Source organism: Xyrauchen texanus, chromosome 15 (genome assembly GCF_025860055.1).
Source record: "Xyrauchen texanus isolate HMW12.3.18 chromosome 15, RBS_HiC_50CHRs, whole genome shotgun sequence".
Taxonomy (NCBI): Eukaryota; Metazoa; Chordata; class Actinopteri; order Cypriniformes; family Catostomidae; genus Xyrauchen; species Xyrauchen texanus.
The window spans coordinates 26679250-26698436 of NC_068290.1; the positions used below are offsets into that span (position 1 = coordinate 26679250).

Genomic DNA, 19187 nt, shown 5'->3' on the forward strand with positions numbered 1-19187 from the left:
ATGCACACATTCCCACTGGTTCTTGTTCTAAAAAAGGTAATACCTTTTTATCGCTGAGGCCAGACACAGTGTCAATATATTCCTCTTGGATCATGAAGGCAGCCAGGTTGGCAGTGTAGCTAGCCAGGAAGATGACAGCGAAGAAAGCCCAAACTAGAACCATGATCTTACTAGTGGTTCCTTTGGGGTTCTCCACTGGAACAGAGTTATTAAAGACCAGAGCCCAGAGAAGCCAGATTGACTTCCCTATTGTGAACTTAGAACCTCCCACCTCTAATGGAATAGAACAAAAGAAAGAAAGAAAGAAAGAACTTAAGTTTCTCAAAACTATGGATAACTGGATTACTTCATTTCTCTTTGTTGGACTCCAGCAAAACAAAGCAGATGATGAGGGGAGAGCATTGGTGCCAGAAAAGGATGAAGAAGAGAACAAACAGAAGTGAGAAAGGAATATGAGCACAGGAGCAAAGTCTGCAGTCCTTTATTATACATTAGTGTCTAAGGAAACTGCCTGCTCCACAAAAATCAAACCCACATCCAGCCTAATAAAGAGCAGAGGTGAGCTCAGCCATTAGAACTCCTCAATAAACTCACAGACAAAAAACAACAGTGCACATTTATTTTTGTTACAGTAACGCTTGAATCTACTAAATTTTGACCTTAATTAGGTTGGAATGGATGGCTAAAACTCAGAGAAAAGCTGACTCACTCTTGCCACTCTGAAGGCTCCGGTTGTACCCCACAGGACTGAAGTATTCAAAGATGAAAACGGTCACCGCCACGACGGTCAGGCACATAACAAACATCATCACCCACACAGCAGGGCTGTAGGGCTCTAAAAGAGAGGACAGAGAGAAAGAGGAAACAGAGTGAAATCAACCCCTTTTTTTTCTACTTAATTTTTAAAAGAAATGTTCTAAAAAATCATCATAAATAACATTTAAAAATTAGGATAACATCCCAGTTGTCTTAAATCCTAAAAGATAATATATTTTATATTTTATTTAATATTACTGGGTTGTTTCAAATGTGACACATTCTATAATGTTGGATTGGAAGTCGCAATGGGATGTTTTTGACTGTTTTGTGTTTTATGTTATTTTTATTTTCAGCTTTTAACCCATGTAAATGTTTTTTCACAAAATTCAAATAACATTTTTTGTTTTGAAGCTTCTTAATGTGGTGACTACTCATGCTAATTCAAAAAGATGTGCTCCATAATAATTATAATAAATTTTATTTGTAATTAACTTTCTCATACCCAAAGCATTATAATACAGAGTAAAAAAACACAACACCAGAGCACTCCATAGTGCTATCTCTTGTGAGTCTTCAAAGAGATCTTCATAGAGACATTATTATTGTCACGAATGTAAGGCAATGAAGGCAGACGAAGGTTGAGGATCCAAATGCAGCTTACTTTATTGTTAACAAAAACACAAAGGAAAACCCTCAGTGGGGAAATAAACAAAAATAGAGAACTCAGGCAGGGAACACAGACCAGGGTAACAACATTCACAAACATTCAACGACTGACAGAGACTGAACAAACAGACAGGGTTTAAATACAAAAACATGGGACAAAGGGGCCAATGAACAAACAGAACACAAACTAGATGACAAGGTGATTAACAGAAACCAAAGGCAAATTAACAAGGGCAGGTGAAAACAATGACAGAGAACACGAACGCTAACAAGGAGACTATGGAGTTAAACAAGGGACTAAAGTGAAAACTAGGAGTGCAAAAGTGACAAAAATAGCAAACAAAAGGGCAACAGTGAAACAAGACAAGGTATACATAACAATTATAACATTAGCTTCCCAAGGAAAACTTTTTCCTTGCAGTAATTTCCTCAACAAGAACCTCTTGTCTACTGTTTTTGCTTATTTTCCTTTCATCTATGTCAAATTAAAAGTTAGCAAATGTTACCAGCAAGTAAATACTCCTTTGACGGGTAATGTCTTTAAACTGACACATCTCATGCACTTTACATTCAAAGAAATTATTGCGATGTGCTTGCTACTTAAAAAAAAGGTTCATAGATACATTTCTCACTACGATTTACCAGGATGAGCAGGCTGATCAGACAAGTCTTTTTATTATTAAAATATTTGAGAAATTCTTAAGAACGTTTCAAGAATTGCACATAGGAACGTTCTTATGAACTTCTTAAAAAATTTCCTAAGAACTTTCTTAATGGTTTTCTTAAAAGGGACCTATTATGCCAAATTCACTTTAACATGGTGTTTGTATATAAATGTGAATTGGCAGTTTGTGTACACAACCACCCTACAATGTTAAAAGTCCACCTACTCCTCTTTCTTATATTTCTATTAATCAAAAACAGTGTGTCAAAATGAATGTTTTTTGTTTCTGTTCTAACGTGACATCACGTTAGCATTGGTAGGGCTGGTACGCCCATGACTGGTGACGGACTCCACCCTATTATCATAGATCCTCCACTGAGTGATCTACACACAGTCTGCCATTTTTTTTTCATGCCGGGGCAGATACAGTGAGAAGAATAATGTCTCAGCTTCGTAAGCGTCATAAGTGTTCTGTTGTTGGCTGTAAAAGTGAACATAAGAGTCTTCATGTTCTCCCGGCATCAGAGCAGTGGACAAGTTTTGTTTTTGAAGGAAATGTGCCCCAAAACGTACAAAAATGTATTAATGTTTGTGCAAATCATTTTACACCGGACTGGTTTGTGAATGAGTGTCAATATAAAGCAGGATTAAAAAATCTTTTTATTCTCAAGCATGGATCGGTACCAACTGTTCGTGTTCCAGCTTTATATCCTGAAGATATAAGTATCGCACTTTATACTTTGTGAATGTTTGCAAATCGCCTTTCCGAATGTGCTTGTTAGCTGATTCCACGGCTAATGCAGCTAAAGTTACCATTGTCTCTGAATGTATTCATGGAGACCAGAGCTATGTTGGGGGTGGGGAGCAGCAGCTCATTTACATTTAAAGAGCCACACACTAAAGCAGCATGGATTTTACCCAAAAAGAGGCATTTACAACATGGTATAATTAATGATCCGTGGGGGTATTTTGAGCTGAAACTTCACAGAGACATTCTGGGGACACCTGAAAGATATAGCACATCTTGTAAAAAGGGGCATAATACGTCTCCTTTAAGAACATTTTCATAAATGTGGCCCCAGAAATCAAATGATAATATTAATATTAAGGGAGTAGCAACCAATTTCTTTAGAAAATATTGTACAATATTTTATTTCTAATCTTAATGCATACACAGTAATACTACTATGGCTTTGCCTTTCACAGTTTGTGTGCAAAGCCACTGACAGAAACTAAACTACCTGAGGAGAGAATATGTTATTATTCATCTTTGATTAAAAAAACCTAGACCTAATTATTCCACTTACAGTATATGACAAAAATGATAGAGTGACAGATGTTTCTGGAAAGTTTTGTTCTGGAAAATGTATCCATAGCAACTAGATATTTAAAACCATGCCATACTTGTGAAGTGAAACTGATGAGATTTATAATGTGCCCTCCACCCCACCACATTTTGATCATTTTACACACGTTAAATTCAAATATATATATATATATATATATATATATATATATATATATATATATATATATATATATATATATATATATATACACACACTGATCAGCCACAACATTAAAACCACCTGCCTAATATTGTGTAGGTCCCCTTTGTGCCACCAAAACAACGCCAACCTGCATCTCAGAATAGCATTCTGAGATGATATCCTTCTCAACACAGCTGTACAGAGCGGTTATCTGAGTTACCATAGACTTGCTTGTTCAAATCAGTCTAGCCATTCTCTGTTGACCTCTCTCATCAACAAGGCATTTCCATCCACAAAACTTCTGCTCACTGAATGTTTTTTAATCCCTTAAGTCTCAGTCCACTTGACATTGTGTATTAATGCATATGGGAGTGCCTTCATACACAACCTATTTGAAACCTCTCTATAATAACACCAATATTTTAATATTGGCTATGGTGTTTGAGCACTGCCTGTTTTGGCGTGAAACTGACCACTGTAAAAACAGGTGAAGGGACCTCAGCGTCCTGATTCTCCGCAGCTCATCGGCAGGTGTATAGTATCCTTTTAAAAAGCAATTGTATTTGTGTGATATAAATATAAATCATATATATAAATATATATTTATATAATATCTAAAAGAGTCACTTACTCGTTCGCGTCTTTAACAAGATGTCGTTCCGTAAGTGTTCCTTGTGCAAGAGTCACATCCTGCTGCCAGACAAGCATGAGAGCTGCATTTTCTGTCTGGGCCACACCCACACAGAGTCAGCTCTCATGGAGACAAACTGTACACACTGTGACGGCATGAGTCTCAAGTCGCTTCGCTAACGAATCGCCTTCGTTCTGAGGGATGACTCAGCCTCTCGCGTCCTCCCACCTGCCTCTTCTGTGATACCAGAGGGTTCACACGAGGAGGCATAGCGGTGCTGCAAGGTCGTGCAGGATGAATTTGAGGTGGATTTCGTCCCGGCACACGCCCCACGAGCCCCTCAATCTCCACGAAGTGCATCTTTCCCAGTACACTATGTGCGAGACGAGCTCCAGCCTCTGAAGGAGCATGCTGCCTCGTCTCTCTTTTGAACGCTACAGTGTCTCTGGCCGGCCTTGTTGGTGGCTCTATGAATATGTTTGCTGAGCGTTATGTCACGATTCAGCAGCAGTCACAGGCTATGAGACACTTTATGCTCAAACGGAGTATATCACAGCCGGTTCGCCCTCGCTCTGTTTCGAGCCAGCTCCTGACTAAAAGCCCCACACCTGCCTCACAGCCACCTCTGTATCAGCATGCCCAGCAAAAGTGCTCCTGACGCGCACAACCCTTTGAAGCGGAAAGCAGAGCATGCGATTCCTTCCGGGTCTGCTCTAAAAAAGGCTTGATTGGAGAGACACAAAACACTGTTTCCCATCTCCCCACTATTGTTGTCAGGAAAGGAATCTTGTTGTTCACAATACGGTTCAAAATGTTGTTTCTGTGTCTTTCACTCAAATAAATGCAATAAAAAAATGTAATAAGTGCAAAAAAAGAATACAGCATTTGTTGCAAATACACAAGATGCTCACTTATTCTCAATGAAGAGCCCCTTTTTCCTCTTCAAAGCCCACACATTATGCGCAACCACTTCCCTATAGTGAGCGTCGCATCATATCATACAGTGAGCAAACCAAATTGCCCTCTATTCCATTACGCGGATGTGTGGCGAGCCCTAACCGGTATTTCAGAATGGGTGCAAAAACGATCGAATATGTTTATATGGTCCAATTTTGCACACCAGCCACCCCGTTTCAACGGCATTCTGTCTTCCACTGTTTCGTCTAATGATGCGCCAGTGTTACGAGCTGAAATACACAGTCTCATCGTGAAAAACGAGATAGAGATTGTGCCAAATTATCAAGCACAAAGAGACATTTAAATTGCGCACTTATAAAGCACCTATTCAAAATGATTACTTAGAAATGGAATCTTATCGCATGTACACCCACACAATTTATTTGCATTGATAGATCTGAAGGATGCGTACTTTCATATCCAAATTGTATGACATCACAGGATGTTTTTGAGATTTACGTTCGAAAGAACAGCATATCAATTCAAAGTCCTGCCCTTCAGACTGTCTTTGGCTGCTCGCACTTTCACAAAGTGCATTGATGCAGTTCTCGCTGAGACTGAGCGGCGTATACATCTTGAACTACCTACCTGGCTGTTACTGCCGCAATCAGAGACTTTGTTATGTCAGCACAGGCTTACTGTTTCAGCCATTTTACAGTGTCCGTCTCAGTTCAAACTGGGAAGAACATTATCACTGAAACTTTCAGAAACCATTGGGATTTGTTTCCATTAGGTCTCTTATACATGAGACCTCTTCAGTGCTGGCTGAAGTGCCATGTGCCGCAACGTGCTTAGCACCAAGTATATGCGCATCTCTATATCCCGCTGCTGTATAGCTCCTTAGCACCACAGACAGCTCCTGTATATTACCAGTGAGGTGTTGTGCTGGGGCAAGTTGTCACAAAGCGCCTAAAGCTATCGGCTGTCAGTCAGAAATATCAAACTGTTATGTCCTGGTTCGCTTAGACAACATGACAGTTGAGCATTTCTTCAAGAGCGATTAGATGCAGGACTCAACCCGTCAACACTCAAAGTGTATGTGGCAACTATATCTGTGTATCACGCACATGAAACCAGCACCTCTATGGGCAAGCATGATTTAATCATAAAGTTCCTTAAAGGAGCAAGACGATTAAACCCTCCTTGGCTGGCTGCAGTCCCAACTTGGGACTTATCTTGCAGGGCCCCCCCTTCGAGCCTTTGGACTCTGTTGATTTGTGCATGCTCTCCAATAAGACCGCACTACTGCTGGCTCTTGGCTCAGTAAAATGGGTAGGTGACATGCATGAATTATAAGTCGACAGTTCATGTCAAGTTTGGCCCTGGTCTTTCAAGAGCCGCTGTCAAACCCAGGAAAGGCTATGCACCCAAGGACCTGACCACACCCTTCAAAGTGCAGGTGGTTCACCTTCTGACCTTCTTCCCTCCCCCATTTAATTCAGATGAGGAACAATCATTGCATTAGTTATGCCATGTGCGGGCGCTACACGCATACGTTGAGCGCACCCGCCAGTTCAGACTGTCTGATCAGCTCTTTATATGCTATGGAGGATGCAACAAGGAATGTCATGTCCACGCAAAGACTCGTCAATGGATTTACACTTGCTTATGAGTCGCAGGGTCAGACTTGCCCAATTGGTGTTAACGCACACTCAACTAGAGACATGGCCTCCTCATGGGAATGGACAAATTGTGTGTCCTTACAAGACATGTTTTGCAGCAGGATGATCCTCTCAAAACACATTCGCAAGGTTTTACAAATTAGACGTAACGTCTCTTTCTTCAAAAGTCCTCTCTGATTAGAGCACTTGTTATTCATTGGCCATATAAATATATACTTATGCCCTTCCCTTACAGGCTCCCCATCATTACACAACCGCCTGCATTCAGGCCGTTATAATTACCATAAAGTCACAATCACTTTCATTATAAATAAACTCCCTTCCCGACTGGGTTCATAAGGAGTTAATTATACTATATGACTATAGTTCATAAATTCGTTAGGAGCGTTCTCCTCCTGAACATCATGAGGATCACTCACTGCAGCATGCTCATGTCGGTCGTCCTCCCATAAGAATGCGCTGCCATGTTTCCTCTCTAGGAAGTTATGTCGTGTAGTGCGGCGTGATGGGATTCTGTTCCCCATATACATTAATACGCAATGTCAAGTGGACTGAGTCGTAAGGGAATGTCTCAGTTACGTACGCAACCTCGGTTCCCTGAGATGAAGGGAACGAGTCATTTCGAACGCTAGCCGCAGTACAAGACTCAGAGCTCTTGAGGCATGAGCGATGCGCTCCTTGTTCTCAGTCAGAAATTCTCAGTCAGAAAAACAAGGTTTTTCTGACTGAGGTGAGCAGAATAGCATCTCAGAATACTATTCTGAGATGTGGGTTGACACTGATTTGGTGGCACGAGAGGGACCTTATAATATTATGCAGGTGGTTTTAATGTTGTGGCTGATTGGTGTATATAAATAAAAACACCTTCAAATAAAAATAAAACAAAGTGCAGTGTCTTGTTAAAGGATGCTGATTTAGTGCTTCTCACTGAACTGTGATAAATTGTTTGTTTTGAAAGGGAACTGTAAGTCTGATTGATGAGCTGTAAAATGATATGCACCAATACCTGGAAAGTCATACATCATAATCACATACAGCAGAGGCTGATTAAAGTCAAATATGATGAAGCATTATGGCTCTTAAAAGATGCAAACTCACCAAGAAAGGCAGAAGGAGAGACTGTTCCATTACTACGGGAAACCATGACACTGATGCCCGTCTCCACAAAGGGCACAGAGAAGTCCACGACCTCCGACCTCTCCTCGTTGATAGTAAGGGAGCCGATTGCCATGTCTGCCCGCTTGTATACCACCTAGTTAACAGATGGCAATGAGAAGATTTTTTTTATATTTATTTTGACATTCCCAATTTTATATATGGGTAGTTGATGCATAACATTTCTGTGGACTTTTATTTTAATCAACATCAGCATTTTGCTTTAAAATGTTATCTTAGGTCCCATTTAGATGTTTTTATCAACTTCTTGCCTTCACTGGTTCATTTTAAATGGTCCTGAAGTGTGACAAATACAAATGAAAAGTACAAATATTCCATGCACAGTGTAGTCCTTCAATTAATACAAGGCCATAAAGCTGCATGCATAATAAGGCTATTATTAAAACCCTTAAAGGAAATGTACTGGTCATATTTAACCACAAATCAATAAAAAAAATATTATTTTTAATTATAAGATTGTTTTGCATTGTAACATTAATTTCAGGACACATAAGCACATTCCCCTATTACCATAACACATCTGGATGTTTTACTATTCCCATTATTTTCAGTGATGATTCTTATTATTGTAACACAGTAATTTTGTTTGACTGTTACAGTAAATTATTAAGCAATTCTCAAATTAATTAAGAAATGCAACTTCTTGGAGAGTGTTTTGCATGATGATAACTTGCTGTGCTTAACAGTAAAAAACAGTCAGCACAGTAAACCCCTCTACAAGAGGTTTCATCTCTTTAATGCTTTAGGTTTAGTCCTTTTATTTGCTGCTTTTACAGCAATCAAAGCTCTGCATCAACAATACATTTTAAGATTATAACTGTTGGATGTTAAATGTTCTGCTGTGAGTTCCTCACCTCCCGTATTTGTTAGGTGATTAAAGTCTTCTGTCTGACACTGCTTAAATAAATAGTTGCCGTTTGAAAGGTTAAACTACTTGATGTCATGAACTAGATGTGTACTCATAATATTATTTAGCATTTCTGCTCTTTTGAATTAGCAGCGATAAACAGCGATGAAGCACTCTGGTTACATTGAAGTGCGCCATTCTACGTTCAGGATGCGCATAAGCGATTTAGTGCTGCTCTGTTTTGGAGTATTTCTTATTTTTTACTTTTTTACTTGGATAGTTTTGTGCAATATGATAGATATTTAGTCTATTTATTTGTTGAACATCTGTTTGTTACCATGTTAAACTGCAGCTTTTAGCATCTGCTTATCCCTCTGAAACACGTCAGTGGCAGGGCGGAGGGTGGGGCCGTGTCATGATCCTACACACCCGGTCCCGTATTAGGCTAATCAAGCCTCCGTGAGGGATAAAGGTCGACTGCAGAGGATCGTGCGAGAGAGAGAGATAGTTTACGGACATGTCCGTCATGTGTGTGTTTGTCTTTTAAGTTTGTCATTAAAACTATTATTTATATTCTCTCCTCCTCCTTTCCATTGATCCCTTTACACTGGTGCCGGAAACCTGTGAAGGAGGAGGGATACGCCGTAGTAGAGTTCTCACCACTGCCGTCCACCCCAATGGAGCAGCCGCGGCCATCCGCCGTGGTTTGAGACCGCCGACCGCGAGAGGGGAGGGGCTTGCTGCAGACCGCCTGGAGTGGGAGAACCACTGCCAGGGGCGGGGGAGACCCCTTCTGTTCCCTGAGAATGCGGCGTTCCGTCCACCAGGGGCTGGAGGTCTGCCTCTGATCCGCCCGGAGAGGCGCAGCTGTCGTCTGATAGAGGGTGGAGGAGTGGCCGAGGAACAAGCTATGGAGTATCGGAGAACTGGCGAGTAAGAGTTTTTTTTTTCATCTCTCTCTCTCTCTCTCTCTCTCTCTCACTGACACTCTGCATTGGCCTTTTCCCTCTCTTTTAAATTTGACAGTTTTGGGGGTACTACACTGTTACAGGAAGTACCCCCCCAGTTTAATTATTTCTGTTTCCCTCCCCTTCTCCCCTCCCTCGTCCAGGTAGACGGGGATGACCTGCCGGCAGACGGGGCTTAGGGCACGCCCTCTCCCAGGGAAAGAGGGCTGGGGGGTGTATGTCATGCTGGGGGCTCCCCAGCCTGAGAGAACAAGGGAGGAATGTGACAGGGCGGAGGGCGGGGCCGGGACGTGATCCTACACACCCGGTCCCGTATTAGGCTAATCAAGCCTCCGTGAGGGATAGAGGTCGACTGCAGAGGATCGTGCGAGAGACAGAGATAGTTTACGGACATGTCCGTCATGTCTGTGTTTGTCTTTTAAGTTTGTCATTAAAACTATTATTTATATTATCAAGCCGGTTCTCGCCTCCTCCTTCCCATTGATCCCTTTACAACGTCTTATTGGGGTCACTCTAATATAACGGAGCCTAATTACATTATCCTTAACACTGACTAGTCGACAGTCGTTCAAACAACCAGCCGACTAGAAAATTATCAAAAGTGTTAGTTTTTCACATGTCTAATGGCCATGTTCACATAGCAGCAGAATACGGTTGTCAGACCTGTTTTGAGTGCTTCATACAGTTGCGCTTACACACAGGATGGTTATTTAAGAGTGTGACAACTACATTCTAAAACCGAACAGACACACACAAATTCTCAAGACTCAACTGCATTCTCTGAAAACCTGTGCTGTGTGAACCGTAATGGACAACTAGTCATTAGTCACGTCATATAATGTGAGAGCACTGTACACATGCATGTCTCTTGTGTTTCATGTGGGCTTTTGTTAACTCACGGACATGGAGATATGAGCTATTTGTCATTCGAATATCCAATCACTGATTTCCAACGGCTGTTCACGGGCACAAGGCGTACATCACAAAAGCTGGGCTCTGCATGGTTAAAAAGCCTTCAATGCCACTGTCGGTTAATTATGATATGATGGATGAACTTTCGACTCATATGGTTTATTTAATAATGCAGAGACTATTGTGAAAAGACATGCCGGTGTCATTGATGTTGCCATCTTTATTATGTACTTCAGTCACCGTGACTGTGGATACAGCTGTTAGAATACCGTTGTGACTTCGGTTGTTTGTTTATACAGACAGTATTCAAGCCACTTGTAACACAGTTAAAGGATGGGCAAGGATATTCTGACCCGGCTACTCCACACTGCTACTATAAGATTTTGCTTGAACAGGACATTTCAAGGCTCATACCTGTAAATAAATGCAGTGGTCAATCCCAAACACTGACACGTATTGTGAACGTAGCCAATGAGAACCACTCATCCACTAGGCTATGTCTCCAACAGACATGAATGTTTTAATGCAGTTCATCTAAGCTTAATTGAATAAACACAACTGACTGCATTCAAGTTACTTATTTAAAAATGCATCAAAACTAGACATCCAAAATAGAACTATAAATAACTGGGCTCTTGATGTTACTCAACAAAGGAGAGTCCACAGCATGAAATCAGTATTTTGCCTGAACACAGGGGCCATATGCATGTGTGTGTAACATGTGGTCTATCTGCAAATTGAGAGAACCACTTCAAGCCTCAATTTCTAATTAATATTCATTCCATGTACTGGCCGCATTCCAGTATCCATAAATTGGTCAGGCAGATAGTGTAGTAAGAAGGCTGCACACATAGATGCTACAGGAGGCAGGTTATCCATCTCTAGACAGTACACCCCATATGGAGAGAAAGCATGTCCAGGAATACCAAAAAGTAGAGACAACATTAACATCTTTACTTTCCTGTTCAGCTCTTTTCTCTCTTTGCATTCTGTTTTATATTGCTGAATAGTGTGAAAAGCTCATGATGCAGAGGAATGGGATTTATTGCAACAGTGCAGTTGAGTCACTGCCTAATGTCATCCAGGTTACAAGCTTTTTCAAAGCTCCTTTGACAGCTTGAATGCTGCACTGATTTCAAAGAGATGTGCACCTGCACATATGTGTGTGTATCTGTGATGGATAGGGGATTGTTTAGGTAGTAAAATTTGCACTCTACATCTGAGGCATTGCAAAGGTTTTGAGTGAGCCTGCACGTCCGTTGGTCTGCCTAGAATGTGGAAAGAACATTGATGAAGTTGTCTTGAGTGTGCTGCAGCCCTGAACCTGCTGCAGGCCAGCATGCCGCACAGGGGAAATGCGGACCTGTCGTAGATAGAAGATCAAAGCTCCTCACACACACACACACACACACATGCTAGCAGCCTGAGAAAATAACCCTTAGCATTGCGCCTTCACGGGCTGTGCTGACAGCTGATTGGCTTAGGATAAAAATATGCAGGAAAGAGACCAGGATCAAGCAAGGGAGAGAGAAAGATTGAAAAAAAGAAAAATGGTCAAAGAAAAAGAGATACCGTAGAGAATGAATTAGAAAAAAATGAGAAGGGAGAGAGAGCAGAGGTGGAGAGAGAGAGAATGAAAAACATGTCCTAAAACGTGAGTAATATTAAGTCCAGAAGAGTGTAGATGAAGAAGGAATGAGACAGTGAAAAGAGCCGTTTCTATTCCCTAGCAACTGTCTCGAACAGGCGTCACTCAGGGGTGTGAGCGCCACAGTGGGGTGTCTCTCTCAAAACAACAACAACCTCCTGTCTGTCTCACACACAAACACACTCAAATGCATTCACAGATCGTTGTTTGCTGATTTCATGGCTCTGTCTTGGATATCTCTGCATTCGTGTGTGTGAATATGTGTGAACCATTAGTCAAATTCCTCAGCTCTGTGTTAAAAGGGTTCAGAGTGTTTCGTATAGTCCTTGAGGCCGGCAGATACGGGTGGGAATTCAGTCCTCAAAGACGCCAACAAGTAACATCTACATAACATCACATACCACACTGGAATAACAGGTTCAAATCCTTTATATAGCAAGAAAAAATGCCAAATTGCTCCTCAATTTGGTTTTGCAACACAATCTCTTTAAAAACACACTGCACCAAGACCTCGTCTAGCCCATAATCCCAGTGTATGATAATCATGAGAGCTAATACAAAAGGTAATAGCAGCCTTGCCTTTAATCTGTAGTCTTCTCTCTTCCTAACACCCATATTTACTAAAAATGCAAGTGCAGTCTTCCCAGTGATATCGCTGACAATGCATCCAGGGCACTTGCTCATCAGTCCAGTGGATAAGGAGAGGCACTGATAGGAATACAAGAAACATTACCTGTTACAGTAGGCGCAAGTAATAAAAAGCTTCACTCACCTCTCCCACCATCCCGTTCCAAACACCGTCAATCTTTTTCCCATGTTTCCCATTCGTCACCAAGTAGAGGTCATAGGTGAAGCCCACAATTCTGGCCAACCGCTTGAGGATGTCGATGCAGAAGCCCTTGCAGCACTGTTTCATGGGTGCCACCCCTTCCTGAAGGGTGCTGTAATTAAAGGAAAAGAGTGTCCATCAGTTATCCCCTGTCATTTTGGGGGCCCCCTACCTACAGCTATACCTAACCAAACACACCCAATATCAAGCAATCTTAAACTGTGCAAATAAGTCAATTAATTCCAAATATTAAGCTTATAAACGCAAAACTATCAACTGTAGACTATTAGCACAGGTATACGTAACTGCTTCAGAAGTACAACCAGACATTCTTGAAATTTCAAGAATAAGAAATAATTAAATTACCAAATTAAGGTAAGGTAGATTCTATTTACAATTATTGTAAATAGTGGCATATACTATTTGTACCCTGATGTAAATTGTGGCAGAAACGATTTGCACAGCAGTGTATTCTAAAACAGTATATACTATAACAATATACTGCATTTAGAATATGTAGTATTTGTATTGTGACAGAACTTAAATATATAGCTGGCAAAGCACACTGCCTTTGCAGAGCGTGGCTCTAGAGACACAGGTCTCTTCCCCGTGCACGCATCACGATCCTCACTCTTCACTCTTTATTTAAATTAATCGACTCTCCGATAGCATACAGCCTCTGTCTGTCTTCAATTACATGGGATGGATATGGGGAGAAGAGTGAAACTGAGAAACTGAGACTCGATCTCTGATCATACACTGAAAATAAATTGCTATACTAATGTCGTGACCGCAGTTCTTAGATGTATAATGTCAAATGTACATAGTTTTGTCTCTATACCTTTTCTTTAATGCAAAAATAAAAAAATACATGCTATTTTCACTTACTGAAAATTATCATTTGGATATACTGAACACGTGGTTGGGGGCCCCCTGGTGGTCCCGACGCACTATTCACCCACTTAGATCGCTTATTATGTAGGTCTGGCACTGGTAATTTTCATGATGATGGTAAGGAGTGGTGTTGCAACCATTCTAACTTTCAGAAACTTGTAAGTTTGCTCCCCCAACACTTTTTGGAGATTAATCATTATATATTTTGTTTGCTTTGCTTGGCTGTAGTTTACAGAAAACAATTGTAGCTGGACACGTAAATCGACAAACAGTTCTGTCATTATTTTACTCACCATCATGTCGTTCCTAACCTGAATTACTTTTTTTTTCTTCCGTGGAACACAAAAAGTTAAAAAAAAAATTATATCTAGGCCACTCTTTTCCATATATAATAAAGTTGAATGAGGGCTTCGCCTGTCAGGTTCCAAAACTGCAAAATCATAAAAAATCATCAAATGTTTCGAAGGACATAAGGGTGATAAAATTAAAGAGGTTTAATTTTTTATCAATAATCTCTTTAAGACCAAACAGAAGCCTCTGCCAAAACAGTTGCATTGGCAGAGTGCAAGCAGTAAGCTGCAATCCTACTATGGCTAGCACCTACTTACCCATGTCTGCCTTTTCAGCAAATCAGGTAGGAACACAAAACAAACATCACATCATGTAGTTAATATCTATTACTCAAGCTGATAAGTTTTATAATGTTTCCCCCATTTTTCATATAATTCTTACAATCTTGACATTAACAGAGTAAATACAATTGTATGATAAACAGGGTGAATGAAAGAGGGATAGACAGAGGAATGGAAAGATACCAGGTGGTTTGTGAGTAGTACAGCCGTGGCCAAAAGTATTGTCAGTGACATACATTTTGTGTTTTGCAAAGTTTGCTGCTTATGTATTTGTAGATTATTTTTTTCACATGTTTCTATGGTATGTAGGAAAACAATGATGAGTATTTCACAAATGTTAAAGACTTTTATTGGCACAAACATTCAATATATGCAAAGAGTCAATATTTACAGTGTTGACCCTTGTTCTTCATAACCTCTGCAATTCATTCTGGCATGCTGGATATCAGCTTCTGGGCCAAATCCTGACTGATGGCGATCCAATCTTGCCTTATTAGTGCTCGTAGTTCATCACAATTTGTGGGCTTCTGCTTGTCCACTCGCCTCTTGAGGATTAACCACCGGTTCTCTATGGGATTAAGTTCCGGGGAGTTGCCTGGCCATGGATCCAAAATGTCAATTATCATTTCATTATCACTCTTGCCTTGTGACATGGTGCACCATCATGCTGGAAAATGCATGGATCATCACCAAATTACTCCTGGATCGTTGGGAGAAGTTGCTCTTGCAGGACGTTTTGATAGCATTCTTTTCTCATGGCAGTGTTTTTGAGCAGGATTGTGAGAGAGCCCACTCCCTTGGATGAAAAGCAACCCCACACATGGATGGTCTCAGGATGCTTCACTGTTGGTACGACACATAACTCATGGTAGCGTTCACCTTTTCATCTCCAGACCATCGATTTTCCAGATGTCCCAAACAGTCGGAAAGGGGCTTCATCAGAGAAAATAACTTTGCACCAGTCTTCTGCTGTCCAATCCTTGAACTTCCTGCAGAATTTCAGTCTGTTCTTGATGTTTTTCTTGGAGAGAAGTGGCTTCTTTGCTGCCCTTCTTGACACCAGGCTATTGTCCAAAAGGCTTCGCCTCACTCTGCGTATAGATGCACTCACACCAATCTGCTGCCAATATTGAGCAAGCTCTGCACTGGTGGTGACATGATTCCACAGCTGACTCCTCATGAGGAGATGGTCCTGACGCTTGCTGGACACTCTGGGACGTCCTGAAGCCTTTTTCACTGCAGTTGAACCTCTCTCCTTGAAGTTTTTGATGATCCGGTAAATGGTTATTTAATGTGCAATATTCTTTGCAGCAATTTCCTTGCATGTGTGGCCATTTTGATGCAAAGCGATTATGGCTGCATGTCTTTCTTTTGAGGTAACCATTGCTAACAAGAACACAATGATTGGAAGCACTTCTTCCCTCCTTTTATAGCAATCAATCTGCTTTTGTAATCCAATCAGAATGATAGAGTGATTTTACCTGACTAGTACTCGTTCACACTTTCCCAGTTGCTGCTGATATGATTAGTGAAATGATGTTAGCTGGTCATTTTGTGCCAGGGCCAAAAAACAGTGAAATTTGTTTTTTTGTGATAAAGTAAATTGTTTTGGCCAATGAAGCTTTTTGCAATTATTTAAAATGCATCTGATCACTCTACACAATAATCTAGAACCAATGCGAATCAACACCACAAATTGAAGCAGAAAACTTTGCGAAACTCAAAATTGATGTCACTGCCAATACTTTTGGCCATGGCTGTACGTTCTCTTGGTAAGTTTGAGGGATATAACTGAGAATGTTATAATGAGATGAAACACAGATGCCCACATGAGTAGCATGGGAGCAGCAAAGCAGCATCCACAAAGACATGTGTACATGGCAAGTGCTTGGGCAGACTGACAAGCAACATGATGGCTAAGTATGAATAGAGATCGCCATAAGGCAAACAGAACATGACAGAGGGAGAGAGGAAACAAGTGATTGATTGTTATGCTAAAAGAGGTGAATTTAGCCCCTGGAACCTCAGTGTGATAAAAAGTGAGATATCCAAAGATAAAGAAAAAAACTGAAAGAATGTGATAAATGACTGGAGAAAGATCGCCCAAGATACTGTATATGACTGGATAAAGATTACATCTGTATATATGCCTGGATATACCAAACTTTTCCATCATTTGATGAGCTACTGCTGCCATCATATATAAAAAATGTATACTTCTACTTTTAAATGAAACTCCATTTATCACCTGTGTAAAACAGGTATTGGTATAGAGCAACGTTAAATCGCATAGGTCAAGTAGTGCAATGTTTTGTGAACAAAGTACAATCTATAATGAGCCATAATATACATAGAAAAGAAGATGTGTTTGCTGAAAAGAATGACATTGAGTGTGTTTATATGCACACTAATATGCTGACAAGTACCAAAAATTAGCTTAGTCAAAAAATCTGTGATATTTGAAATAATCTGGTTATTGTCTGCACACATTGGACAAAAGCCAGAAAGAATGCCAGAAAAGGTGTTAAATATAATGTAAAATCGGGTACTGGGGAAAATCTAATTGAAGTCATTGGTTTATAAAGCCATTTATGATCTTAACCTGATAAAGGAAAACTATTTAAGATGTTCATATGACCTTACACGTTGTCGAGTTATTTAGCATGAGGTGTGAGATCATGCATGTAAATGCACTCAATTAGTTAATTTAAATACTAATGGCCTGTGCTATTTCAGTGCTGATTGCGGCTGGTTAAAATGGATTGCTCAGTTAGTGAAAAAGACACAGGTTCTTTGCGCTGAAATACTGTGCACAAAAGTGGCGCCAATCTTAAAACTGAAAGTTCATGTACCTTTAAAGGGAAGAAACTCCAGTTGCTGCCATGTCCATCCCTTGAAACAAATTTCAAAATTTTCTCATTTTTACTTTGGTTTCTTCATTCTCCTCGAAACAAAATGTTCCTTTTTCCCCTATTTAAAAAAGCCATGATAAATGGCAGAAGAGGTGTTCTGGTCAGTACTAACGTGGCATTGAGAGGCCGCCGGCATGGCACGGAGTCCCTAATGCAGGTTCCAGAAGCAGGGTCTGCAAGCTCCACGATAACGAAGGGACGTTCCTCCAGGGTCACAACCCTCAGGTGCTGGGCATCGTCGGGTGGCTGTAAAAATGGCCCGTAGCGAGACCAAGCAGGGTATCTCAGACGTAACACCCCGTTCTCCCACCATCCTACCTAAGATCACACAGACAGCATATGGTCAAAGGTTAGGGGACATTCTCATCATTGCGCCACACATTCGCAACAGCAGAACTATGTCCCATTAATTTAGATATTTATTTAATAAAATTTAAACTTGACATCCAACTCCTCAGTATGAATTCAGCTCAAGACAAAGGTCAAATTCTGACCATTTCAGCTATTCTTAAAAGTATCATTGAGGTTGGATTACAGACAGGACTGGCTTCTTTCACTCAGGAAATGCCTGTAGAGTGGGAGAGGATAGTGAAAAACGAAAGACATCTCCTCATTTTTTTGTGAGCTTATTTCTGAGGGCTCTCTAAAACAGTCCTGTTCCCTTTTTTAGTGACTGGGGAATTAATGGATTTTTCTTTTCAGATAAAGCTTTTAGCTAAGTGACCACAGAGGGAAAAGGTTATGAGACTGAGAAAAACAGAGATGAGGTAAAATTTGTCAAACTGAGCTATGACAATATAACTGGGTTCATAATCCATACACAAAGGTCCTGTAAAACTGTATGTGCTGTACAGGGAAACGTTTATGCACACAGCGAATTACAGAACATAAGACAAATCGTCAGTGCTGTCCATAAAATTGTGTGTTATACAACTAAGTATAAATGAATTATATTTAGATCCATTTATTTAGTAGATTTTCATCCAAAGAGATATACACATGAGGAATACTACAACACAAATGGCTCTTCATAAGGACATAGTGATAACAGAGATTAGAAAGATACATTTTCTCAACATGTAGCTTTATTCAAGCTGTCAAACCACAAATACACAAACTTGGTGCTGAAAAATTGCCTATACTGTACATAATTTATCTACATTTACATTTAGTCATTTAGCAGACACTTTTATCCAAAGTGACTTAGAAATTAGGAACATAGCAAGAAATTTGTCATATAAACAAATGTATCTGTTATCAAGGACGTAGGAGGGACGTTGCATCAAATGCAGATAGCCGTATACACTGAATAGGACTGCTACTCCGTTCTATTCCTGATTCGCTGCACATGATTGACGCTATAGCTGAGAGCTGCTTGTCTGTGCACGCCACCTTCTTAGAACGTTCGCTTCAACACGTCCAGAGTAGACAGCCTTAAACCATTGCAATGCAATTAGACATCAGTCACCTCAGGTGTAGACAGGCATCTTTTGGAACTATTCTCATTGGTGGAGCAAAAATAACTGGCCATATTTGTCTAAAATGTTTATTATTTAATATGAACTTTTATTACATCTTGA

At 40.4% G+C, this 19187-nt stretch overlaps 1 protein-coding gene across 1 annotated transcript in view; it reads right to left on the reverse strand.

Moving 5' to 3' along the window:
• LOC127655583 (glutamate receptor ionotropic, NMDA 2D-like) overlaps window positions 1-19187 on the reverse strand; it is a 58191-nt gene that overhangs the window by 12501 nt on the left and 26503 nt on the right. Inside the window, exons 6-11 of the mRNA XM_052143477.1 lie at window positions 17720-17925; window positions 14086-14119; window positions 13113-13247; window positions 7888-8041; window positions 710-835; window positions 44-273 (exon numbers count right to left, since the gene is read on the reverse strand). Coding sequence (XP_051999437.1) covers window positions 44-273; window positions 710-835; window positions 7888-8041; window positions 13113-13247; window positions 14086-14119; window positions 17720-17925 — 885 coding nt within the window. The remainder of the gene's footprint in view (window positions 1-43; window positions 274-709; window positions 836-7887; window positions 8042-13112; window positions 13248-14085; window positions 14120-17719; window positions 17926-19187) is intronic.